The sequence below is a fragment of the Erythranthe guttata genome, chromosome 6 (genome assembly GCF_056151865.1).
Source record: "Erythranthe guttata isolate IM_541 chromosome 6, IM_541, whole genome shotgun sequence".
Classification (NCBI taxonomy): domain Eukaryota; kingdom Viridiplantae; phylum Streptophyta; class Magnoliopsida; order Lamiales; family Phrymaceae; genus Erythranthe; species Erythranthe guttata.
In genome coordinates, this window is record NC_142538.1 from 14,142,521 (window position 1) to 14,169,127 (window position 26,607).

The 26,607-nt window shown below is 33.2% G+C and overlaps 2 protein-coding genes, 1 long non-coding RNA gene and 1 other non-coding gene across 4 annotated transcripts; 3 read left to right on the forward strand and 1 right to left on the reverse strand.

The window, feature by feature from the left end:
* Positions 1–1,787: 1,787 nt before the first annotated feature.
* LOC148770212 (small nucleolar RNA R71) lies at positions 1,788–1,894 on the reverse strand. The gene has a single exon (XR_016031952.1). It is a non-coding gene; the product is annotated as a small nucleolar RNA R71 (small nucleolar RNA).
* A 958-nt stretch (positions 1,895–2,852) lies between these two features.
* On the forward strand, positions 2,853–7,456 carry LOC148770213 (uncharacterized). Its single transcript, XM_088819052.1, has 3 exons — positions 2,853–3,017; positions 3,093–3,374; positions 7,355–7,456. Exons 1-3 carry the CDS (start codon positions 2,853–2,855, stop codon positions 7,454–7,456), a joined length of 549 nt encoding a protein of 182 aa, XP_088675178.1.
* A 568-nt stretch (positions 7,457–8,024) lies between these two features.
* On the forward strand, positions 8,025–9,116 carry LOC148770214 (uncharacterized). The gene is made up of 3 exons (XR_016031853.1): positions 8,025–8,273; positions 8,373–8,706; positions 8,795–9,116. It is a non-coding gene; the product is annotated as an uncharacterized LOC148770214 (long non-coding RNA).
* A 10,829-nt stretch (positions 9,117–19,945) lies between these two features.
* On the forward strand, positions 19,946–23,331 carry LOC105962641 (medium-chain-alcohol O-fatty-acyltransferase). Its single transcript, XM_088819053.1, has 7 exons — positions 19,946–20,123; positions 20,221–20,814; positions 20,967–21,033; positions 21,251–21,378; positions 21,500–21,715; positions 22,293–22,430; positions 23,077–23,331. Exons 1-7 carry the CDS (start codon positions 19,950–19,952, stop codon positions 23,251–23,253), a joined length of 1,494 nt encoding a protein of 497 aa, XP_088675179.1. The 5' UTR covers positions 19,946–19,949; the 3' UTR covers positions 23,254–23,331.
* The last annotated feature ends 3,276 nt before the right edge of the window (positions 23,332–26,607 follow it).

Sequence of the window (26,607 nt, forward strand, 5' to 3'; positions counted from 1 at the left end):
GGTGGTGGAGGGAGTCATGGTGGACGCTGTTGGTTGTAATACCTACACGCAAGTACACGTATCGTACAAGTAATATAGTGGACTAAAAGTCCGGATATCGAACCCACAGGGAACATTTAATTATTTAATCCTAGACGCTAAATCCTACCAATTATTATCAAGCCCACCCTACACAGTCGAATTTTGAGAAAATTAACTAAATTAAAAAGCAAATTAAAAAGGCAAAAACAAGTGAGCAATTTAAACACGAAGATTAATCAAAGTAGACAAGCCTAGGATTTTATTCTTCCCCTATGTGATTATTATTCCCCCAATTGCTTTAATTATGCAAGTAATTAACCCGGATTATTAACCTGAGATGCTAAATTAATCATAACCCGCTTCCGCGTGTATTACGATTCTAATACTCTAGATTCATTAACTGTATTCCTACGCAATTAATTCTAGAACAGAGCATTAAGCACAAATCTCAATAATGGCTACCTAAGAGATTAACTATATTCCTATGTTAATACCACAAAGGCTCTTTGTTGAGTGTATATTTTACACTCAATGTATACTTTCTTACGAGGATTTTTGTATACTTTTATTGATTTAATGATGCCTAATGAGTGGTTTATTGTATTTTAGGTACAACTTGACGATTTGGATGTTCCAAGGACGAAATGAGCCAAAAAAAGGTCAAAAACGGGCAAAAACGGAAGAAAGCAAAAATGCTGAAAAATTGGCTGAAAAATGCCCGCGCGGCCGTGCCAAATTTAGCCTATTTTTGGCACGGCCGTGCCAACTGCAGAAGTTGGGCAGAAGGTTTCGGCGACAGCGGGTTATGAGTAAATTAGTGTCTCGGGTTAATAATCATGAATCATATATTTCATAATTCAAGGGTTTTGGGTGAGCAATTCTTGCATATGGGGAAGATAAAGTCTTAGGTCCGTTTTTATTGATATCTTCTCGTGTTTATTTGCTTTCTTAATTAGTTTAGTTGTTTAATTGATTTAATTTGACAAACTTGCGTAGGCTGGATAAAAATCATAGTTGTTAGAATTTGGTACTTAGGATTAGATAATTTACGTATTCCCTGTGGGATCGACCTCCGACTCTTACGAGTCCACTTTTACTACTTGTTTGCGATACGTGCACTTGCGTGTTAGGTATTTAGCCCCAACAATTTTTTGGCGCCGTTGCCGGCGAGTACGGCTAAATTATCTATTTATCCTAATATTAAATTTGAGCAATTTTTCTTACTTCAGCCGTTTTATTTATTTTATTTAATTATTTTATTTGTTTTAGGTACTTTTTATGCGACAATGGAAGAAGAGAATAATCGTAGGGGAGATGACCAAGGGCGCCTACCGAATGCGGCAGAGAATATCGTCAACGAGCAAGAGCAACTTCAGCTATTTAATCCACCACCTCGTCGACGAGCATTGCATGAGTACACCGTTCCAACACTCAATGGGTTTCAATCAAGCATCCAACAGCCCCCCATTGAAGCTAACAATTTCGAAATTCGAGCGGGACTCCTTACTATGCTCCAAAACAATGGGTTATTCAGCGGATTAGCTCATGAAGATCCGCATCTCCACTTGGTCAACTTCCTCGACACGTGTGATTCGCATAAGATGAACGGAGTGTCACCGGAAGCACTGCAGCTCCGCCTCTTCAAGCACTCTCTCCAAGGAGCCGCAAGAGAATGGCTACAAACTCGTGCACCACACTCCATATCTTCTTGTTCCCAGCTAGCACAGCTCTTCATGAATACGTACAACTCCCCAACCAAAACTGAGAGAATCCGGAGAGAAATACAAAATTTCATACAAGATGCCGGTGAAGCGTTATTCGAGACGTGGGAGCGGTTCAAACAATTAATTCGGAGATGCCCCAATCATGGTCTTCAAGAGTGGCGGCAACTTCAAATATTTTATGACGGATTGCAAGATAATTCGAGAACGGTGCTCGATTCAGCAGCTGGCGGTATGTTCATGAGCTTGACCTATGACGAAGCATACGAACTTTGGGAGCGAATCGCTAGGAATAAATATATGCGGGCATCGGACCGGTCAAATAGCGGAGCCATAAAGACAGGAGGAATTTTGGAGTTAGACGGGGTCACCGCAATCATCGCCCAGTTAGAAAAGCTATCAAAGCAAGTAGCAGCTTTGAAGACTCAGCAAGTCCATGCAGTCCAAGGTCCGGACCGATGCTTAGAAGAAACGGAGTCTCTAAATTACGTGAATGACACCAACCGACAACAGAGGAACCCGTACTCCAACACTTATAATCCGGAATGGAAAGATCACCCCAACTTTGGATGGGGAGGAAATCAGCAAGGACAAAGGCCAGCTCTCGGATTCCAAAATCCGCCTCAAGCTCCACCCCAAGTAGTAGACCTCGCTGACATCTTAGCAAAATTCATGACGTCGACTCAAGCATCCATTCGGAACCTTGAGACACAAATGGGTCAACTTGCAACCCAACTAAACGCGAGGCCGTCGGGAGCACTGTCGTCGAATACGGAAGATCCTCGAAAGAGCAACATCGAGCAGTGCAATGCAGTAACTTTGCGAAATGGGAGGCAATTAGAGGAAGGTCCTAAAAAGTCCGTTGCACCACCGCCTATTGTAGAGGAGCCCTAAGAAAAGACCGAGGTCGGGCCAAGCAACACAAAAATCGCAGTACGTGAATCTACTCCCAAGGTACCCTTCCCTCAACGTTTTCAAAACTCCAAGCTTGATATGCAATTTCAGTTATTTTTGGATTATCTTAAAAAGTTGCATGTTAATCCTTTTGTTGAGGCACTTAAGCATATGCCAAATTGGGTTAAGTTTATAAAGGAACTTGTATCGAAGAAGATGAGGCTTCCGGAGTGTGCAGCAATAGTAGACCTCAATGAGCAAAGTAGTGCTATCCTTTCAAATAAAATCCCACCGAAGCTTAGAGATCCGGGGAGTTGTACCATTCCATGCACAATAGATACAAGGTATTTTGGGCGGGCATTGTGTGATCAAGGGGCGAGCGTAAATTTAATGCATTTATCAATTTATGAGAAATTGAATTTAGGAGAAATTAAGCCCACTTCCGTGACCTTGCAGCTAACCGATAGATCTTTTACTCACCCTTTAGGTATAGTGGAGGATGTATTGGTCAAGGTAGATAAGTTCATTCTCCCCGCCGATTTTCTAGTACTAGACATAGAGGAAGATGAAAATATTCCCCTTATCTTAGGACGCCCCTTCTTAGCAACCGGTAGTTCAATTATTGATGTAGGAAAGAGAGAGCTAACAATGAGGGTGGGGGAAGAAATAGTGATCTTCAAGGTGTACCGGGTGGATGAAAAGCCTATTACGGCTAATGGATGTTATCTTCTTGATGAGGTAAGTGATTCTAAACTTTTTCCTGTTAAATTACATGATTTAAAAAATATTGTGGAGACTAATGTGCATGTAGGAGAACAAAAGGCAAAGGTTGAGTTGGTTACAACACCTACTCAAAACACCGTGATAAAAGACGATGTTGCCAAGCCTCATGACATCAAGAAGAATAAATTCAAGGGCATTCCTAAGCGAACCAGTCGAAAGAAGAATCGGATCAACCCATTTATTCAAGACTTTCTTCAAAAGGAAGTAAGGAGATGGGTTCAAAAGCTAAGGAATTGAAGAGCAGACAAAGTCTGGCTGAAGACTGTAAACTTAGTGCTTCTCGGGAGGCAACCCGAGATTTTCGTTTTTTTTATTATTTCTTTTTCTTGTTTTATTTTATTTATTTATTTATAAGCATGCAAGCTAACAATTTAAACATGTTTTTAATTTTTAGGACAAAAAAAAAATTGCACCTCTGGAGCTCATACGGCCATCCCAAAACAAGGCTTAATTTCACACGGCTGTGTGAAAAATCTGGAAGCTACTGTCCAATTTTGGCTAAGGGCGCGTCCGCGCGAAAAAAAAAGACTACAATCTCACACGGCCGTGCGAGAAACAGAGAGCTACTGTCCAACTTTGACAATTCGCACGGCCGTGCGGAAAATAGTGCAAAAACTCATACGGCCGTGCGAAACTCAACAAAAGCGAGGGTGAAGAGCAGCTCGGACATGGCCATGTTGACTAGTCAGGTGTTTTCTATCCTTGAACTTCGTGCTAATTACATTGAGGGCAATGTAAATTTTAAGTTTGGGGGTGGATAATTACTTGCTTTTATGTGCTTTAATTTTTTAGTTTGCTTGCCTTAGGATTTTTTTTTATTTTTGTTATTTTAGTTTATTTATTGCTTTCGAAAAAAAAAATGTGTTTGAGATAAATGCTTCGATGAATCATGATGATGAAAGATGGTCAATGTTTAATGATGAAATTGCTTGCTTTATCTTGATTTTGATCAAATTTTGGTGAGCTTTCGATTCAAAGTGTTGTAGGAAGGAGTCCTTGTTAGGAATCATGAATTATGCGTTGCTTTGGTTGAAAGTTTTGAGTTTTAAAACGTGGAATTAATTTATGCTATATCATATGCTATTCGGTTTTAGAACTTGCCTTAGGAATTTACAAAAGTGAAATATTAAATTGTTGAGCAATTTGGGAAGTGATTTGGGCCATCTTTGAACCGTTTGAGCCTTTCAAGCCTACCTTTAAATTTTTATCATTCGAACCTTGATTGAGCGTTGGAGAAACGGTGTTCTTTCTTTTAGCCAATGTGTATAAGGTAGAATAAATGGAGATTCTTGAAAAATTACCCTTTGGAGTTCGGTTGGAAAATTTTATAAGGTCCTTCTTCTTCCTCTACTTAAAAAAAAAAAAAAAAAAAAAAAAAAAAGAGAAGAAAAAAGAGAGAGAAGAAGAAGAGACTAGAAGGGAGATGAAAGGACTAGTTGTTGAATTTTTGTTTGAAAGCTCAATCCATTGTCTTAAGAGCAAAAGTGGAGACTTTTGAACTTTTAAAAATCGAGTTTATTAAAAGTCCTTGGAGGTGAATTCATTGTTTCAAACGCTTATCTTTCAAAATTTGGCGTAATCACCTCAGTTCAAGAAGCATAGCCACCTATACCCATATCTCCTACCTCGAACCAAAAAGCCCAACATTTGAAAGCCATAAAGTCCCAATGATCCCAATAGCTCAATTATTTGATACTAGTCGAGTAAAGAAATTTGGTGAGTCTTTGGAGTTGAATATTATTATGTAAGTATAAATTTTCTCCATTTTTAATGTACAAATATGGGATACTTGAAGCGATAGCAGGGTTTGTGGTTTTTAGCAATGGTGAGTGAGTACGTATCTTTGAATTACGAGCTTGTAAATTTTTTAGAATTGTCATGATAATTGGAAGGTCTGAAAACATGAAAGTTGACCATTAATCTATGTGATGAGAGGCATTTGTTGAAAGTGTTGCTTTGATAGTTGCTATTTTTTGCTTGAGGACAAGCAAAAGTTCAAGTGTGGGGGTGTGTTGAGTGTATATTTTACACTCAATGTATACTTTCTTACGAGAATTTTTGTATACTTTTATTGATTTAATGATGCCTAATGAGTAGTTTATTGTATTTTAGGTACAACTTGACGATTTGGAAGTTCCAAGGACGAAACGAGACAAAAAAAAGTCAAAAACGGGCAAAAACAGAAGAAAACAAAAATACTGAAAATTGCCCGCGCGGCCGTGCCAAATTTAGCCTATTTTTGGCACGGCCGTGCCAACTACAGAAGTTGGGCAGAAGGTTTCGGCGATTCTCGTGCGGCCGTGTGAGATTTTGACTGATTTTCGCGCGGCCGTGCCAAAACACGCTAGAGACAATTTTGACTTTTAATCACACAAGGAAACCTAGAATCATCTACCAAGTTGGGACATCTATTTAAGGGCAAACCAAGCACGAATTAAAGAACTTTTGACACAATCTTGGAGCAAGAGGAGCGAGAGAACGAAGAAACGAAGACGAAGACCTGACGAATCTTCATCATAATTCTTCTTTCACCTATCTTTTCTTAATCTATAACTTTTATTACTTTTATTATGTTTTTCGTTATGAGTAGCTAAGTTTTTAATCTAGGATTTTGTTGGAACCCTTTGTGGGAATGGTGAACCCGTTTTCTTGAGATTATGCAATTATGATATTATGATTATTTCTTCTACTTGTTATGATTGTTAGTGCATGAACTTGATCAATTTATGTGTTTTATCAGTGATTATTGGGATTGACTCGACAGAGCTATTTTGATAATTAGACGGTAAGTATAAGAACCTTCGAGTAGTTTTCACCGGATGAGTGTGTCAATTGCATGTGGTGTCGTAGACATACAGATATCACCTTAGGTAGCCATTTACGAGACTTGTTAGTTAATGCTTTATTCATAATTTGTTTGCATAGACATATAGTGAACCGTTTATGAATAATAGACTCATAATACACGCGACAGCGGGTTATGAGTAAATTAGTGTCTCGGGTTAATAATCATGAATCATATATTTCATAATTCAGGGGTTTTGGATGAGCAATTCTTGCATAGGGGGAAGATAAAATCCTAGGTCCATTTTTATTGATATCTTCTCGTGTTTATTTGCTTTCTTAATTAGTTTAGTTGTTTAATTGATTTAATTTGACAAACTTGCGTAGGCTGGATAAAAATCATAGTTGTTAGAATTTGGTACTTAGGATTAGATAATTTACGTATTCCCTGTGGGATCGACATCCGACTCTTACGAGTCCACTTTTACTACTTGTTTGCGATACGTGCACTTGCGTGTTAAGTATTTAGCCCCAACACTCTTCTACCACAGTTCTAATTATTAACCCGATCTTCCGATTCATGCGATTAACAATAACATAAAAGCACATAAGTTGATCAAGTTCATGCACTTAATAAAACAAGTAGAAGAAATAATCCAAAATTAAAACTTGCATAAAATCATAGAAAATGGTTCATAAATCCCACATAGGGTTCAAAATAAAATCCTAGAAATAAGAAAATTAGCTACTCATGATTAAAGGAAAAACGCAAATAAAATAAATCATAAACGATAAGTCTATGCTTTGGAGAAGAAGGTAGTTTCCTTTTGCAATTAGGATTCCTTTACAGTGCCTTTTCGTCATCTCGGACGGCCGTCCCGAATTTTGTACTAAAACTCGGACGGCCGTCCCAAAACTAGAGGTTGTTTCTGCTTCTCAGACGGCCGTCCCATGCTAATTTCTTCAGATTTTTTTTTTCACTTTTGGCCCATATTTTCTCCAAAATTGCAGTTTTGACCCCATACTTTTCCAATTCTTCAATTTGTACCTAAAATACAATAAATCAACTTTTTAAGCACCAATTATCGTTAAAACACACCAAAAGCTCAAATAAAAAGGTATGATAAAGTGTAAAAATATACACTGAACAGATGCGCGACGGTGGGTGGGGTCGTGGTGGAGGCGGCGACTGCAGGGGCTGTGAGGCGAAAGGTCATAGTTATAATTGTAATGTTATTGAAAGCATATTTTGAATGAGGATGTTTGAGTTGTTCTTTTACTTTTACATTCTACTATTTTTCTCTCACTTTATTTTAGAACTTTTCCATTTGAAACATCGCTTCATTCCCATGTACTCTTTTTTGTAGTTTTATACAAGTAATGAAATTAATTTCATTAAAAGATCTTCTATTTGATCTCATGTTATGATATTTTTTTAGATATTTTAATTTTAGGTTTACATATTTATTATATTTTATATATATATTTATAATATTAATTTAGGATAAATGTGCCGAGCACACTATATAAAAAAAATTTACAAAATAGTTAAATAGTCACCTGCAACACACTTGCATCTTCCATGTAGGATTAAAAAAAGAAAAACTGAAAAAAATGAACTACCCAATCCTTTTTGGGTACCCGACTAGCATATACCGGATTGTATTTTTTGGATCGGGTTTTTGAAAACCCGAGCCACTGCCCACCACATTGTTACAAATTGGGAAAGTAGGGGAAGTGACCAGTATTCGAACCCTAGATCTCTACTCTTATAGTAGAAGTTAGGAACAAACTCGTCGGTTGATTGTAATCATTCCGAACTTGACTATATATATAGATGGAATATATACATGTTTCGGTTTAGTACAAACCAAAAAGAAGATGACAACAATGTCAATAGTAGTAGCAGAAGAAGAGCCCGCTAGCCCAGGTGCTCGATTAATGCAGACACCAGGCTTCGGCATCTGTACATACGCAATCATGTGTTACATGACAATAATTGATATCGATTTATTCAAGAATGAGTTGGTGCAAACCCTCGTTAAACATCCTCGTTTCTCCAGCCTCCTCGTAAGCACGTTGTTCAATTTCATATAATATATAATTTAATTTGTATTGAGTAATGGATTTTTTATTTATTTTCTTTTCGTGTCTGAATTTATATTAAAGATTGAAAAGGATAAGAGGCTTGGTAATTAGTATTCGTGGAAACGAACAAAACTAGACATTGAAAAGCACGTATTATTTGCTCCGGATTTGGATCCGGACATGGAATCGCCCGATGAATTTGTGGAGAAATCTATAAATCCCAAAAATATCATAAAATTCCCAATTTATTTTCAAAGATATGAACCTCTATTTGAAATCTATAAATCCCTCACCAATTTATCTCATAAATCTCGTATACAAATCGTCAAAGCACAACTAGAAAGTGTGCGATTCAAATTCCGAAGGTTCTTCATCAAAATTAGCTAATTTGAGCACCTTGGGAAGCGGATTCAAAGTACGTGTATTTCTCTCTTCATCTTTCCTATGTTTGCAATCTTGAATCACAAAGTAAGATTTTTTATTATTTTTATTGGCGAATGCAGTCTGAAGGATGAGTCGAACAATTGACTATAACTACGGAACACCATCTTTAATTAGTTACAAGTGAAGCATCTTATTGTGAATGTGGAATTGAGTTGCCATTGGTGATCACCTCATGGAATCCTAGCAACCAAACGAGAAGATATTGTGTGTGTCCAAACTGCGGGGTACATTTTAATATATTTATTTTTGGTCTTTACTTTTTTTTTTCAATATTATTTCCCAGAGTTTGCATTTCTTTTGGTTTAGCAGAAAGTAACATATTGTGGTGTATTCAAATGGTATGATCCTAAAATATGTGCTAGATCAAAGAACATTATCCCCGAGTTTCTGAGAAACGTCAACAAACTGGAAACTGGAACCACCAACATAGTTTTATGCATGATTGGATTTGGAAAAGGTGTAGAGGAATTTCAAGAAAAAATTAGAGAAACTTTTTATTCGGCCATTTATTAAAGAGGGGGGGGGGGGGGGGGTGATTTTTGTGTATCACGTGCGACCCACGAGTTGCTTACCATGCAAACTAACCAGCCGAATCGACAGAGGGACTAAAACAATAGAAAATGGCATGTTTAGGGACGTATAATAAAACTTCATTTTGAGTATAGGGATGAAAAATGTAATCATCCCTATTTTGAGTATATAGTTTTATTTAAAAATAAGAAAACTAATTGGAATGAGTTATAATCTATTTTTTTCTTCTAAATAATCATCTTATTTTATTTTTTATTTGAATTTGTAACACTATCGATTTAATAACTTAAGTGAGCTTGTATTAAGTGATGCATTTGTTTATATTTAATTGAGTATTCTTTATATTTTTAAATAGTGGAGTATATTAATTTATATAATTAATAATAAATGTTTGGGGAGGATATTGAACCGCATCTCTTTATACTTTTTTTAACTTTATTATATTAAATTTGTTAATAATTTATTTATAATTATTTAATAATAATGAATGTTACATTTAATAATCTATTTAATATTATTTAAATATTTATATTTATTATAACTTTACAATGTGTCTTGCCAATATATAAAATGATTGTTAAAAGTATTTATATAAGTTAATGTGCTCTAATAGTCAATAGCGTACTAGCATTGAATGCAGTAGAAGGTCTCAAGTTCAATACCCAACTAATGATTTTTTAGGCAATTATTATTCATCAAATAAAACTGAATAAGTGAGTTGACCCGGCTTCATCAAATGAAACTGGGTCCAGCTTCATCAAACGAATCTGGGTTACTGAGTTGACCCGACTAGAATTTTTAAAACATATTTAAATTAATTATTTACTAAAATATAGTCAGAAGTAAATTAGACAATTCAGTATTAATCTATTTCATATTATTTTTAAAACATATTTAAATTAATTATTTACTAAAATATAGTCAGAAGTAAATTAGACAATTCAGTATTAATCTATTTCATATTGGTTTAATAACAAAAAATAATTGAAGGATATTTTGGTAAAATGCTTCATTGTTTGTAACACCAGCCATGCTATTTTCTTAGGGTCAAGATTTAATTTTAGAAAATTAATGGTGATTGAAACATATCTCATATAAGTTTAGCACACGGTCTATCTCACCCTATACAAATCATAGTCTTAATTATAATCAGTGTTCTAAAAATCGGCCGAGGTGGCCGATTAATCGGTCTCCGAGGCGGAGGCGGTCCCAAACCTTTACGATTTTAGTGTAAAGGTTTTAAAAATTGGCTTTTTGCCTGTGAGGCGATTTTAGGCGGTCTAAGGCGGTCTGAGGTGGTCAAACCTTTAAAGGCGGGTCAAACTCGGTGGCAAAAATCGGTCAAAAATCAGTCAAAAAATGATTTTTTTTTATAATTCAAAATAAAAGTTGGGATTTTAATAAAAGAAAAATATGAGTTTATGCTTTATTTTTTTATGTTAATTGTTAAAGTACTAATGATGTATGCCATGAATCTTCAAAAATAAATGTAAATTAAAAAAAATTGCCTTTTTTATTTATATTTTATAAGGATATTTATGTATTATGATCGTAAAATATTATTAAACTTTTATTACTCCCTCCATTCGAATTTAAATGTCGTTTTGGGTTGTTTTGCACGTATTAAGAAAATCAATAAATGTGCATAGATTATAATAAAAAAACAAATTAAATTATTAAAATATCCTCGATATTAATTGATCCTCAACTAATTAATTAGGAGTGATTAATGGTAAAATTGAAAATAATGCAATTAATGCTTCATTGAAAATCTAAAATAACAAATAATTTGGGACCAAAAAAAATCTTTAAAAAGACATATAATATGGGACAGAGGGAGTATATTATTAAGATATATACATGATGCAGATATAAGTATGTTTAAATATCTTTTTATATATGTTTTGAGGATTTATAGATAATATCTAGAAATATATTATATTAAATTTTAAAAATTGATTTATTTCCGATTTATTACCGATTAATCACCGCCGCACCGATTAATCGTAAGTCGGTGTCTGACCGCCTCCGACCCGATTACCGCTTTTTACAACATTGATTATCATACTATACATACAAATAGTGAGCTTATTACAAATACCACCCTTGTGTAATCTCTAATTGTCAAATACTCCCCTATGAATAAAAAAACTCACTAACTCCCCCATCTATTAGCATTTTTGAAGCACAATGCACCCGTTTTGATTTTAGGCTTTAACTAATGGTGAATAGACAAAAAATGCCCTAAAGGTTTTTTAGCAATGAGTAAAGTATAATACACCAAATTTTAGAATCACTTTAAATTTGTAAATATTATGTATTTATTTAATTATTAAGAATAAAAAAAATATAAACAAAAATAAATATATATTGTAATAGTAAATTCTTATATGTTTTTATAGTGTTTTTATATGTTTTGTAATTGTTTATGTTACATTTTATAATAAATAATAATAATTATTAAAAAAAATGTCTTCTTCCCTTTCTATCCACCCACTCGCCCACCGCCACCGGCTCAACCTGCTGCTGTCCTGCTACACCACCACCACAACCATCTTCTTTAGATCCACCACCACAACAACTGTGAAAATGGTAGCTATAAACACACAACAAATCAATTTGCTTTTGCTTTTTAATGGTTTGTTATTATTATTTTGTAATTTTGGAAATTACAATTTAGTCCTATAAATTTAGATTATTTATAATTAAATCAATCTGGTTTTTTTCTTTTTCTATAAAGGGTTATTACTGCCATTTCACCCTGAAAATAGAATAAAAACATCGCACAATCCGCGAGTGAGAGACACGATTTGCCTTCCGGGGTCCGGATGCCTTGACTTTGTTAACACAAGGGGGAGTTAACAAGTTTTTCTTTAATAGGGGGTATTTGGCAATTAGAGATTACACAGGGGTGGTATTTGCAATTAACTCTACAAGTAGCTGCCAAAATTGCAGTTTTCTAATGTAATGGGCCCACAAGAAGTCCTCTATGGCTTACATTGCTCCCATTGTTTCTCTATTTCCTCAAGTGGAATTACTTATTTAATTCTTCTTTAATTGTATATAGTTGATTAGCTACATTTAATGTGATATATATACTGAGTTGGGTGGAGAAATTATAATTATGTACAAAACCCTGTCATGAGTATGACCGCACACAGCTAGGGCCGTGCCGTGTTCTTTCATTCAAATAATTAATTATATGAGACCCCACAATTATAAATTTGCCCTAAGTTGCACGGCTAGTTTTGACTCGCTTCGTAAGATTAAGATATATAAGATGTTTTTGGTAGGGGTGGCAATTTGGATCCGGTTCCATGGATCCGATTAGATCCGGTTCGGTTCATAAGGATCCGGTTTAGATTAAGTTTAGTTGAAATAAATCGGATCCGATCCAGTTGATATTTTTTTAAAACTGGATCCATGCGGATCCACTTTGAATCCATTAAAAGTTTAACCACAAAATAAAGTGGATCATATTGGATCCAATCAAAACCCAATTAAATACCAAAACAATTTTCTCACAAAAAAAAGTCAAAATATTATTTTAATTAAAAGTGTATATGAGTGTGTGTGTGTGTGTGCGTAAAATAGTGTGTGTGTGTGTGCGTAAAATAGTGTGTGTGTGTAACACAGTGTGTGTGTGTGTGTCTGTGTGTGTGTGTAACACAGTGTGTGTGTGTAGAAATTGTGTGTGTATGCGTGTGTGTGTGTGTGTGCGTAAAATAGTGTGTGTGTGTGTGTGTGTGTGTATGAGTGTGTGTGTGTGTGTGCGTAAAATAGTGTGTGTGTGTGTGTATGAGTGTGTGTGTGTGCGTAAAATAATGTGTGTGTGTGTGTGTGTAGAAATTGTGTGTGTATGCGTGTGTGTGTGTGTGTAAAATAGTGTGTGTGTGTGTGTGTAAAATAGTGTGTGTGTGTGTGTGTGTGTGTGTGTGTGTGTAGAAATTGTGTGTGTATGCGTGTGTGAGTGTGTGTGTGTGTGTAAAACAGTGTGTGTGTGTGTGTAAAACAGAGTGTGTGTGTGTGTGTAAACAGTGTGTGTATGTGAGTGTGTGTAGAAGCTGTGTGTGCATGTGAGTGTGTGTGTGTGTGTAAAACAGTGTGTGTATTTGAGTGTGTGTGTGTGTGTGTGTAAAACAGTGTGTGTATGTGAGTGTGTGTGTATATGTAAAACAGAGTGTGTGTGTGTGTGTAAAACGGTGTGTGTGTTTGTGTGTAAAACAGTGTATGTGTGTGCAAAACAGAGAGTGTGTGTGTGTGTGTGTGTGTGTGTGTGTGTGTGTGTGTGTAAAACGGGCTGTGTGTGTTAAACAGTTGTGTATGTGTGTGAGAGTGTGTATGAAAAGTGTGTGTGATAATGTGTGAGTTTGAAAGTTTATATATTAATTATTAAACCACATAAAATGAGATATTAAATCCTAAAAGTTGAGATATTAAACTACATAAATTGAGATATTAAATCCTAAAAGTTGAGATATTCAACCTTATAAGTTGAATTAAAAATGAAATGGATCCATTTGGATCCAATCGAGATCGGTCTAAATTCGATCCACATTAAGTCTATTCATATAGGTTGATATTGGATCCGGATCCTTTTGAATCCGATCCACATGGATCCGGATCGAATCCGGTCCAAGTTGAGAAATTGCCACCCCTAGTTTTTGGTAGTGGCATGCATATTAAAAAATTAAATAAATATGCATAAATTGCAGTAGAAGAATGTAGAAAATTGCTAATTTACCATCGTCATTAATTATTTAGTAACTAATTAATTAAAAGTGATAATTAGCAAAATTGAAAATAATGCAATTAATAATTTATTGGAAATATAAAACCACAAATAAGGAAAAAAAAATTCTCCACCGAAAAGACATATTACGGGACAGGGACAGAGAGAGTAGTAATAATAATGAATACACACTAATTAATGGCTTAAACCTACTTTACACCCTTGAAATATGACATTTTGGCATTTTGCACCCTTGAAACAAATTAATAGCACTTTGCACCCTCGAAACATAATATATAATGCACCATACGTGAAGTTTTAAAGCTAATAAAGGTAATTTAATTTTTTTAGTATTATTTAAAAATTATATTTTTTATCAAAAAAAAAATATTGTACGAAAAAAAAAAATCTTTCAGCTATTTTATTATCAAGTTATCTGAAAATCATATTTTCTTTCAAATATTTCTACCTAATATTTCCACCAATTACAATAAAAGATCTATCAATGGAATAATTTAGTGATAAAAGTTTATTTGATTTTATTTCGTAAGAAAATATATTCTTTTCAGTTTTCCGGTGTGATTTTTTTTTTTTCGCACTTTGTCCGCTCGAAGTTAGGTTGAATGTTGAAGAAAATAACCATTTAATTTGTTAATTTGCACTTCAAAAAAAAAATGAATTACCCTTTTATTTATTCAATTAAGGGTGCAGTGTGAATTTTTATTGTGTTTTGATGGTGCAAAGTGCTATTATTATTTTTCAAGGATGCAAAGTGCCAAAAGACTCTATTTCAAGGGTGAAAAGTGGGATTAAGCCCTAATTAATTAATATATTGGGACTTGGGGTTGGTTACTCTACTCACTAGTCAAAATTGCCAGGGCTTTGAGTTAATTAATTAACATTCAACACTTGGCTACTATGATGCACGAATACAGAAATGTGGACACAACGATACGCGAACATGCGTCGGCGATACAGTATTTAAAAAAAATAGGATACGGGTATGCAGGGATACATACATTACCTTCGATCTCCACTTGACTTTCTGCCGATGTGTCATCTCCATCTTCACCCAGAATCTTCATGTGGGGGTGGGTGGGGGGGGGGGGGGGGGGGGGGGTTTGGTTTGTACAGTTGAGGATTTAATTTTAGGGTAAATTACAAACACCCCCTGAGGTATGGTCAAATTACAAAAACATCCATCTTGTTTGGATAATTACAACCACCCCCTCAACTCATCAAATTTAGTGGAATCTTCGAGATTATATGGAATATTATCACTTTTGTACCCGTTTTATCCCATTCAAACTCTACATTATGAAGCAAGATGATCATAATATGTGATTTTTAGCTTGTATATATCAGTTTGTGGTGCATTGGAAACTGTATTTTTTACACAAAAAGAGTACAAACTAGAGCACATTTCACGGAATCTGGATGACTATGTTGAATTTGGCACCATAAAGGTGGAGGTCTAAGAAAAAATCATAGTTGAGGAGGGTAGATGTAATTATCCAAACAAGAGGGGGGGTTTTGTAATTTGACCATACCTCAGGGGGTGTTTGTAATTTATTGTAATTTACCCTTAATTTTATTTGGATTTGGGGGTAACAATCACATTTATGTATAGTAGGCCAAAGCAAGCCTTATTCTATCTCCTAGTTACATTTAAAGTCTGAATGTTTTCTTGTGATTCCTATATTTTGCCTTTTTTAGTAAGTTAGATACTATGTAGTATTTGTGGTTTTTTTTTTGAGTAAATTCAAGTCCATTACAAGGGAAAGTAGGGGAGGGGGGACTCGAACCCTAGACATTTACCCTATTAGTAAAGGCTAGGTACCAACTCTCCTAATGAGTATTTGTGGTTAATTAAGTAAAATATTTTGATATTTCAATTAATACATCCAATCAATATATTTTATTTATTATTTCATGAATGCATATCATTTTCATTCATATTTGCTCCCAGTGGTTCTGTAATAACAAAAAATAATTATGTAATGATTAAAATGCTTACTTTTTATTTTTATATATATGGGTAAAGGTAAAAGTTAAACCATGACCATAAAGGTAAAACCATAACCATACCAAAACCATGACGGTTTTCTTTTCTTTTACCAAAACCATTACCAAACCCTAATGGTTTCGATAACGGATTTTAAACGGAGCGGATACCCGCGGATAGCTAGCGGTTCGGATTTTTTTGCCATCCCTAGGTCGAACCCTGCACAAACGATTAGCATAACATTTTCTACAACTTGAGCTACCTCATAAATCATAATTACGAAATAATTTCACTTTTGTTTTTATATAAATTATATATATATATATATATATATATATATATATATATATATATATATATATATATATATATATATATATATATATATATATATATATATATATATATATATATATATATATATATAAATTTTTTTTTCTTTTTTCCCAAAATTCAATCTTGCACTCAAGTGGATCCGCCACTAATCCACCATACCATGAGGTTTCTCTCTCATAAAAAAACCCATGCATGAATGTATCCGTATTTCTTCTTTAATATTTACCTACTTTTTTTCTTTATATATAGTACGATAGATCTCCTTTTAGAAATAAATTTTAAATTTTAATTTATTTTAGCAACATTTATGCATAGTAACAAAGCTTTCATTTTGTTGTTCCCCCACATTTACTAGAAACAAAGCTTTTTGTCGTAAGAAGAATTCTACATCGAAAAATAATCGAACAATATGGTAAGTACTAACCGTATCTCTTTCTTTTGTTAAATTTACTAGGACCACATGATAATTATAGCTAACAATATAATATGCATGTCAAATTATTATATTATTCTTGTACTTAATCATTTACCCTAGTTCATAATTTCCAAGTAATTTTAGTTACATTATATTATAATGTTTGGAAGCATTTTGTGACTTATTTCCAATTTGTTTTGGGAAAAGTTGTTTAATTTTGGAACTCAGACTAATCTATTTAATATATATCAAACTCAATCGATTAGAATTAAAAAAAAAAATCAACGGCATATGAAGTTTGTCTTGCTCTGAATAATACGAGCACATACGGTAGAAATAGAAGTAGTATGTGAATAATATCTTATCGGAATTTCGTGTATCGGGAAGTTGTAGATTATTTCTTTTGTTGATTTGTGTATTCATGCAATTTGAATTTCAATCTAATAAAAAAAAAATTGAATTTCAGAACTAGGAATTTGAAGGGGCCTTTTCTAGATCGGGATATACAAATTCATACTATCAATTTGAGGCAGGTGCATGATTCTTAAAATTCAAGTAACTCCTACCTAGCTTTTTTTTTTTTTCATAATCTATTTATATATATGGCGAATGGCAAAAAGGTCAATCACAAGGGACTTAAAATGCACATTGATCTATAAAAAAAACAGTCTTTCAAATAAACTCATTCCCATGTTTTTGGTCTAAAATATCCTCTATAATATAATTCTTATCAATTCCATCCATTATGCTCTAACTTTCTTAATATTACACATTGACCCGGATTTAAACAAATATATCACATTAACCCCCAAAATAATAATTTTTTGAATTTTTTTTTTCTGATTTTTTTTGGCCAGATTCCGGCGTTGACTGCCGAAGACCGCCGGTCTCCGACGTTGACTTTTTTTTTGAAAACTTATTTTTTCCTAAATTTATTTTCCGGTTGGTTAACCACCGTTGACTTTTTGTTTTTTTTTTAGTTTTGTTTTTTTCTTAGAAAAAAATATTTTAATTAATATTACTTTCTTGACTGCTAAATTACTGTCTCAGACAGTAATATTACTGTTTGGGACTGTAATATTATGAATATTATATTTCAAACAGTAATTTTACTATTATTACTGTCCCAAACAGTAATATTACTGTCTGAGACAGTAATTTACCAGCCAAGAGTGTAATATTAATTAAAATATTTTTTTTTAAGAAAAAACAAAATTTAAAAAAGAAAAAAGTCAATTAACAGTTAAATTACTGTCTCCGACAGTTAAATAACTGCTGGAGACAGTAATTAAGCAACGAAGATAGTAATATTAATTACAATATTTTTTTAAGAAAAAAAAGGTCAATTAACAGTTAAATTACTGTCTCCGACAATTAAATAACTGTTGGAGACAGTAATTTAGCAGCCAAGACAGTAATATTAATTAAAATATTTTTTTAAGAAACAAAAGTCAATTAATAGTTAAATTACTGTCTCCGACAGTTAAATAACTGCTCGAGACAGTAATTTAACAGCCAAGACAGTAATATTAATTAAAATATTTTTTAAGAAAAACAGAGTCAATTAAAAGTTAAATTATTGTCTCCGACAGTTAAATAGCTGCTAGAGGCAGTTATTTAGCAGGCAAGACAGTAATATTAATTAAAAAAAAATAAGAAAAAAAAAGTCAATTAACAGTTTAATTACTGTCTCCGACACTTAAATAACTGCTGGAGACAGTAATTTAACAGCCAAGACAATAATAGTAAAAAAAAATTCTTTTTAAGAATAAACAAAATTATAAAAAAAAAAAAAAAAAAAGTCAACGCCGGAGATTCGGCGGTCAACGGTGGTTGACCTACCAGAAAAAAAATTCCAAAAAAAAAAAAAGTCAACCCCGGTCAACGGCGGCTGACCTGCGGTCTCCAGTGGTGGCGGATCAAAATTGGGGTCAACATTAAAATTAGGGTTAAAATTGGTTAATTAGTGAAATTTGACTAAATTGGGGTGTAAATCATGAATTTGGAGTTGAATTGAGTTTCAATGAATTGAGGGTAATTTTGGTATGTATAAAATGATTTTCCTTATTTGGAAATAAGTTTGAATGAGCTAGATTTATTTGAATGACAAAAAAGTTGGATGTTCCTCTTTTCATTAAGAGCCTGTTTGGCTAAGCTTATAAGCTCCTAAAAACATCTTATAAGATGTTTAAGAGCTTATAAGTTGTTTAAAGTGTTTGGTAAACAAATTAGAAAAGATCTTATTTTTACCAAAAATAAGCTGTTAGGGAGCTTATAAGATGTTTTAAAAAAAGTACCCCCACCCCACCTTTTTTCTTTAAGATCTTATTTGATTATTTACTAAAACACTCAAAATACAAAATTACCCTCAAATATTTTATTATATTACATGAATACTAATAACGTTTATATTTTATCAAAACAACGTATTCTTATAATCAAGATTAATTATTAGTTAAAATATAATTATCGTAATAATTGTAAAAAAATTGTTCTATTTACATTTTATATGAATAAAACACCCGAATATTCTTATTATCTCAATAATAAATTATATTTCGTTCATCTATATAAAAAAATACATTTGTTTTACAACCTTTATTTTATATTAATATATTAATTTATATTATTATTTTTATTTGATAAATTAATTTGTAAATATTATAATAATATTTTAGGACTAATGTATTTGAGTCAAATAAGTTCAACAGTTATAATGGTGCCATGTACTTTTTGGTCATTATAGTGATAAACAGATCTTTTATTTCCAAACACCTAAACAACTTATAAAAACTAAAAGTAGCTTATAAGCTACATATCCAAACACCTTAAAAAATAATTTTTAAAATAAAATGTAACAGCTTATCAGCTCCTAAAACATCTTATCAGATGTAGGAGCTTATAAGATGTTTTAAATAAGCTTAGCCAAACGGGCTCTAAGTGTCCTTGTAATGGGCCTTTTTGAGATTAACCCATATATATATATATATATATATATATATATATATATATATATATATATATATATATATGGGAAAGTAGGGGAAGTGGGCAGGATTCGAACCTAGACCTCTACTCTAATAGTAGAAGTTAAGTACGTACAAACTCATCGATTGATACTTTCTGTTATCATTCCGAACTTGACTATAAATGGAATATTTACATGTTTCAGTTTAGTACAACACCAAAAAGAAGATGACGGTGGACGAAGAAGAGCCCGCTAGCCCAGGTGCCCGATTAATGCAGACACCGGGCTTCGGCATCTGTATATACGCAATCATGGGTTACATGACCATAATCGATATCGATTTATTCAAGAATGAGTTGGTGCAAACCCTCGTTAAACATCCTCGTTTCTCCAGCCTCCTCGTAAGCACGTTGTTCAATTTCATAATATATATAATTTAATTTGTATTGAGTGATGAATTTTTTATTTATTTTCTTTTCGTGTATGAATTTATTAAAGATTGAAAAGGATGAGAGGCTTGGTAAGTATTCGTGGAAACGAACGAAAGTAGACATTGAAAAGCACGTATTCGCTCCGGAATTGGATCCGGACATGGAATCGCCCGATGAATTCGTGGAGAAATTCGTGTCGGCTCTATCGAGACAAACACTGGACCCCACAAAGCCACTTTGGGAAATCCACATTCTAAATGTGAAAACATCGGACGCAAATTCGACCGCGATTTTCAAGATTGACCATTCGATAGGCGACGGCGTGTCACTAATTTCCCTAGTCCTGGCTTGTGCCGCCATGAGGAGGAGTAATAATAACTCCGGAGTCGAATATTTACCAGTTATGCCATCCAAGAAACAAAAAACCAATATTGGAATATTGGTGGTGATGAAGAGGTTATTCTTGTCTTTTTGGACAGGATTTTTGATTATTTACTACACATTGATTGATTTAATAATGGTTTTGGCAACAATGTTGTTTCTCAAAGACACGAAAACTCCCATCAAAGGAGAAAGAGGGGTCGAAAACTCTCCCAAGCGATTTGTTCATCGGATTTTCGATCTCGACGATGTTAAGCTTGTCAAGAATGCAATGCACGTGGTATGTTAGTTAATTCTTTAACTCCTAAATAATGCAATACGTGTAAATTAATTTATAATTTTATTTAATTCATAGGGTACTTAAATGAAAATTGTACACGAACGACGATATAATACTCACAATTTCTTATTATCATGTGTTGTATTATACAGAGCGTTAATGATGTTTTGATGGGCGTAACAGAAGCTGGTCTCAGTCGTTACCTTAATACCAGATACGGTAAAACTTCGACTCATTGCCTATGATATATATATATATATATATATATATATATATATATATATACATATATATAATAAAAAAAAATTAAAGTTGAATTATAAGTTACACTCTCTCTCTCTCTCTCTCTCTCTCTCTCTCTCTCTCTCTCTCTCTCTCTCTCTCTCTCTCTCTCTCTCTCTCTCTCTCTCTCTCTCTCTCTCTCTCTCTCTCATAGGTGCCACCACAGAGAAACATACAGAAAATGGTGGTGAAATCATCAAGAAAAGTAATAATACTTTACCGAAAAATCTCCGTATTAGAGCAGGCATTTCTTTTAACCTCAGGCCATCACCTTCAGTTAAGGTAAATGTGTTAATGTGTAAATCTTTAATTTCTTTTTTTCAGAAAATTTTATATTATATATATATATATATATATATCTTTTTTGGTGAAATTAAAAATTTAAAATAAAAAACAAATATAGGATTTGATTGAGGTTATGGATGAGAAGAAGGAATTAATGGGAATGTGGGGAAATTTGGTAGGCGTTATCCTCGTACCACTAACTATTGCTCTGGAAGATGAACCCTTAGCTTATATACGTAGAGCTAAGTCAACTATGGATCGAAAGAAGCTATCACTTGCACCGTATTGTATTTACGTGCTGCTCAAGCTACTCATCAACTTATTTGGAACAAAGGTATTTTTTTTTCTTTTTTTTTTTCATTCTTAATTAGTAGCTCCTCCCATTAATTATGCTAAATAATTAATGGCTAAATTACAATCACTCCTGAGGTATGATTAAATTACGAAGACCCCATTCTGCTTGGGTAATTATTACAGCCACCCCCTCAACTATAAATCTTCTTACACGTCCACCTTTGAGGTTTCAAATTTAGTGGAATTTTCGAGATTATATGGAATATTATCACTTTTATACCCGTATTTTTTTTCATTCGAACTCCACATTTTTGAAGCAAGATGATCATAATATGTGTTTTTTTGGTTTGTAGATATCAGATTATGGTACACCAGAAACTGTATTTTTACACAAAACGAGTACAAACTAGAGCACATTCCATGAAATCTAGATGATTATGTTGAATTTGACACCATAAGGGTGATGGTGTAAGAAAAAAATCATAGTTGAAAGAAGTAGATGTAATTATCCAAATAAGAGGGATTTTTTCGTAAATAGACCATACCTCATGGGTGGTTGTAATTTTTTCCCTTAATTAATTAATTAATTAATATATTATGATAATCATAATACACAGACAGCTGTTCTAGCGGCGAGGAATGTTTCCTACAAAACTACAGTTGGTTTCTCAAATGTGGTCGGCCCAAAGGAAGAGACCAATTTATTTGGTCATCCTTTGTCTTACATTTCTCCAACTGCTTCTGGCTTTCCTCTAGTAAGTACAAATTTTCTTCATCAGCTCATATTATTACACGACTGCTCCTAGGTAAGGTCAAATTACGAAAACACTCTTCATGTTTGCATAATTACATGCGGCACACTCAACTATGTTATTATATTACGAAAAACCGTACTCCTCCAGTTGATAAATTTAGGGGCGTTCATTCGGTAAAATTGTACATAAATTGCGGCGAAATTTCATACGATTTAACGTTTGGTTCCATAAATAACTTAATTACCAAAAATTTTTAATAAAGATTTTTAAATTTTTGATTTTTTTTAATTAATTTTAGTAATATTACATATATAAATATATATAAAAAATAAATAAAACTGAATACCACACCGAATTAACGATTCGGTAATCGGCACGTACGAATGTTCGTTCTGTTCGATTCGAACGGTTTACCGACCAAATGAACACCCCTAGATAAATTGACATTGTAAGGATCGATGTGTAAGACAATACACAATTAATGGATTGTTTGTAATTATACAAACAAGAGGGGTTTTTTCGTAGTTATTCCTTACGTCAGGGGTGGCCGTAATTTGCCCCTATACATCATGATATATACTTTCTGAATGAGAAATATATAACTTGTTTATTTTATTTAATTTTATTTAATTTATTGGTGTTGTAGGCATTGGTTATCAATTACCAAAGCTATGGTAACAAGCTAGTAATTGCGGTAGCTGCTGATGAAAAATTGATTCCAAATCCTCATCAAATTTGCGATGATTTGCATAACTCACTTCAAGTTTTCAAAGAAGCTGTAATAAAAAAAGGGCTTGTCAAGGACGCCTCTCATCTATGCTGATATTTTCATTGTAATTTGTAATTTGTACCTCCAAACTATATATTAATTAATTACAGCGTCGAATAAATTAGGATTCAATACAGTTTGCACCTTTAGACCATGATAACACCTACTCTCTTGAAATAACAAATGTAATAGTTGTCCCCTTCAAGTATCAAATACAACGCTTACTCCTATCAATTGATAAATCTATAATAAAACTTTGAATTTAATGACATGATATTTTTTCTTCTCATAACCATTACATAAATGAAGAATATGTAAGAAAATCTATGTTTCAACATCTTTAAAATCATTTTTATCATTTCAAAATACTAGTTTTAAGAAGAAAAAGTTTAATTTAAATGTTTTTTTTTTTTTTTTTTACTTTCCCATCATTGTTAGTGTAAACATTTGATTATATAAAGGCTTAATCCCACTTTGCACCCTTAAATAGAGCCTTTTGGCACTGTGCACCCTTGAAAAATAATAATAGCACTTGTACCCTCAAAACACAATAAATCATTCACAATGCACCCTTAATTGAATAATAAGTGATACTTCATTTTTTATTGGGTTTCTTTTCTAGCGTACAAAATAATAAATTAAATTGTTCTTTTCTTCAACCTCCAACTTATTTTCAAGCGCACAAAATGCGAAAAATAAAAAATCACATCGAATAATTGAAAAAAAATGTTTTCTTACAAAATAAAATCAAATAAACTTTTATTGCTAAATCAAATATCCAACATGTGCCGAGGAATTCTAACTTCTTGGGAGTGAGAGAATGAGACGATGGAGAAGTAGTGAGGGTATAAATGTATTTGTTATAGATTTATGTGTTATGTTAAGTTAAAATCTATACGAGGGGTTATCAAAAAAATGGTAAAAAAAATTGTTTGGGCATGCAAATGTGTTTTTTGAAATTAATTTTGCACCCCTATACTATGTGAAATGTATCATTTACCCCATGAAGTATAGAAAACATCAAACATCCCCCCCCCCCCCCCCCCCCCACCCCCTTTTGATGATCAATGATCAAACTTTTAACGGTATAAAATTTGAGCAAGAAATGACTCTTTTACCCGACTTTATGTATGATATAATCCTTAATTTTTTTAAAGTTTATTTTTGTGGACCGATAACAAATTTGAGCATTCATTTAAATTAGAATTTTTTTATCGATTTTAGTGTTTGATTTTAGGGCTTTTCAATTTTATTTTTTGGGGGGTTTTCCGATTATAATATAAAACCTTTGTTTTTTATTTGCAATTTTCTCAAAATGTTTTATTACAATTTTAGAGTTTCTTTTAGATTTCAGGGGTTTTCAGTTTTTCTTTTTTTTTGTGGGTTTTGCATTCATGATCTGCAAAGCTTCATTCTAATTGATTCGACTTTTTTTATGCATAAAGAAAAGATAAAAAAAAGTTGAAAATAGTGAAAGAAAATGACTGAATAAAGTGAAATAAAAAGGTTAAAAAAAGCAAAAAATCTGGTGAATAGTGGCCAAATTTAAGCAACATATATATAGAGATTTTTGGGGTATATTCGTAAAAAAAAAAACCATCAACTGTTAGCAACAGCCGGTCAGAAGTTTTGACTAACGGAATTCGGAAAAAAACTAATGGCAGGGAGGTGTTTGATGTTTTTAATACATCAGGGGGTAAATGATACATTTCGCATAGTACAAGGGTGCAAAATGAATTTCATCCTATAAAAAATATATAAAATTAATAAAAATATATAAACGGGTTGGATACAGGGCTTTTAAGAGTCCATGTGTTAAAAATCCGTACTCACTACAGGTGAAATTTTTAAAAAAATCGTACCCGTCCATTAGTAAACGGGGCGGGGCGGGTTAAATTGTCACCCCAAATTTTAATTTTGATGGATGGGATACAATCATTACCAAAAGTAATTATTTTTAGGGTAAACTTCAATTTACCTACCTGAACTATACCCAAGGTGTAAAATACCCCCTTCAACTTCAAAACGTACCAAAATAGCCCTTGTGGATTTTGGGTCAACGTTAAAAGACGGCAGAAAAGTAACACCGTTAGTTTTTAAGTGTTTTTACATTTTTGTCCTCCAACCTTTTCTTCTTCTGTTTTTTTCTTCATCTCCTTCCGCTTCTTTCTTTTCTTTTCCTGCTCTGAATATTTTTTAGACAAACCCAGAAATTTCTTCATCAATTTAAAAATCTCAGAACCTTCAAATTTTTCTTCCTCAAATTAAGAATCTCAGAATTTATTTTTCTTCCAATTGCTAGCAACTTCATACTCCATCCAAAAAAAAACTAAGAATCTCAAACCTTCAATTCTACCCACAGTCCCATACAATCCACCAAATTAAATCTCGAATTTTGCTTCGAAAGTCCATAGAGTAACCACAAGTGACTAGGCGGTGGAAAGAATCGATGGCGGCCTTGGCTGTGAAAAGGGGCGGCGGAGACGATGGTGGTGGCTGAGCAGGAAAAGAGGCGGCAATGGAGTTTCTTCCGATCAGCTTCATCGGGCCGCACACACGACGGAGTTTCCTCTTCTTCTTTAATTTTCTCTGTTAAAATCGATTTTCTCTAGGTTTAAACTTTGTTGAAATAGATTTAAAATTGATGATGGGGAGGATTGAGGAAAGCATTTTGGTGGCCTATACAATCAAATGAGGCCTTTTTTTTTCCAACCGGCGAAGAAGAGGTGTAGAGGTGACGGAGGTAGTGCAGAAGTTCTTTTTGGAGAAATTGCAATCAAGTCCTTATTTAATTTCAGAAATTTAATATAAATTGCAACTTGGCCTCTATTGAGTTTTTGCAATTATTTACTTATAAACATATATATTCAACAGAGGTTAAATTAGTCAAAAAAATAGAACAGCTGGAATAAAGGTAGTAATTAAAAAAAGTCAACACGCCACATCAGCAATGGTGGACGGATACTTAACGGAGGGGTTGTTTTGGTTCATTTTGAAGTTCAGGGGGGTATTTTACACCTTGGGTATAGTTCAGGTAGGTAAATTGAAGTTTACCCTTATTTTTATATGATTATGCTTTATAGTGACAATATCAATTTTGTCACAAGTCAACCTAAAATAGTAAATTAGATGAATAGTAAACAACATCATTTCGTCTCATAAATAGTAAATAAAGTGTTCAAAAATTGAGAGGGAAAACTCTAGGGGAATTGATTTTTTTTTTTGATAAATAGAAGGAAACGAAATTAGATGAATTATTTTTAATGACGAATTAGTCTTCGTCACAACACAAAATTAATTATGAAATATCAGATATCGACCAATAGAAGTAAAATATGTCGCACCACAGTACACACCAATCCCAGAAATCACCCGCATTCTTTCTTGTGACAAATTGTTATAATTGTC